At 47.6% G+C, this 913-nt stretch overlaps 1 protein-coding gene across 1 annotated transcript in view; it reads right to left on the bottom strand.

Moving 5' to 3' along the window:
- The window catches only part of LOC109830347 (peroxidase 12-like), a 4124-nt gene continuing 3445 nt past the window's right edge, over positions 235-913 (bottom strand). Inside the window, 1 exon segment of the mRNA XM_020397593.1 lies at positions 235-913. This exon segment is cut by the window's right edge and continues 10 nt beyond it. Coding sequence (XP_020253182.1) covers positions 342-913 — 572 coding nt within the window. The 3' untranslated portion in view covers positions 235-341.

Here is a 913-nt window from a genome sequence, read left to right as displayed (position 1 = left end):
TAATTGGTTGAAATCAAATGAAATGTGACATTTCTATTTCCGATTTTTTTCGAAAAACAACCAAACAACCCCTGAAATGAACCAAAGAGGCCCTAATAGCAATTTCAACCATTTGAGGTGCTAATATAAAACTTTGGAAGACTTTTTCGGAAGATAAGAACCAATGTCTAAAAGCTCTACAATCAATTATTCATTAGATTCAAGAAGTTAAAAAAAAAAAAAAAAACTAAGAAGTGATGCACACCAACCAGCCAAATTCTTATTACCGAAAAACACCCTCCATCACACAGAACACAACATGAACACTGCATAAGATAACTAGAACACAGCAACATGCACGACTAAAAAGTAACGGCACTCTCCTCCAATTCCTCAACCACCGACCACAACGTCGACTTCCTATCGGCGTTCCTCGCCGAGCAATTCGCCCTGATCTCGCCCTTGTTCCCCGTCAACACGCTCAGCTGCCCCATTCTGATCATCGACGCTGCAAACCTCTCGAAAAACAAACTCTGGTTTATGGCGTAACTCGTCACGATACCCTTAGTCCTCGAATCCGTGTACAAATCCTGGTCCGAACTAAACAGCCCCTGCCGGTTCATCAAGTCGACGTAGTACTTGTTGTCGAAAACGTTCGGGGTTCTGATGTCGTTGATCGTGGTGTTGTCGGTGTTATTTTTCGGGCACGTGAGTTTGAGGCTGTTGGCGAAGGACTTGTTGAGGGTGGCGTCCTGGGCCGGGTAGAGTCGGTTGGTGAAGGAGGTGCAGTGGGCGATGCCGATGGTGTGGCCACCGGAGAGGGTGACGAGGTCGGTGGTGTCGAGTTTGATGGAGTTGAAGACGGAGAGGAGGGTGGACACGTTGGAGAACGGGGAGGGGAGGCCGGCGAGAGTGGCATTGCGGGTGGCGAATG

The sequence above is a fragment of the Asparagus officinalis genome, chromosome 2, assembly GCF_001876935.1.
Source record: "Asparagus officinalis chromosome 2, Aspof.V1, whole genome shotgun sequence".
NCBI lineage: Eukaryota > Viridiplantae > Streptophyta > Magnoliopsida > Asparagales > Asparagaceae > Asparagus > Asparagus officinalis.
The sequence above is the reverse complement of the archived record's forward strand: the minus strand, read 5'-3'. Positions and strand labels throughout refer to the sequence as shown.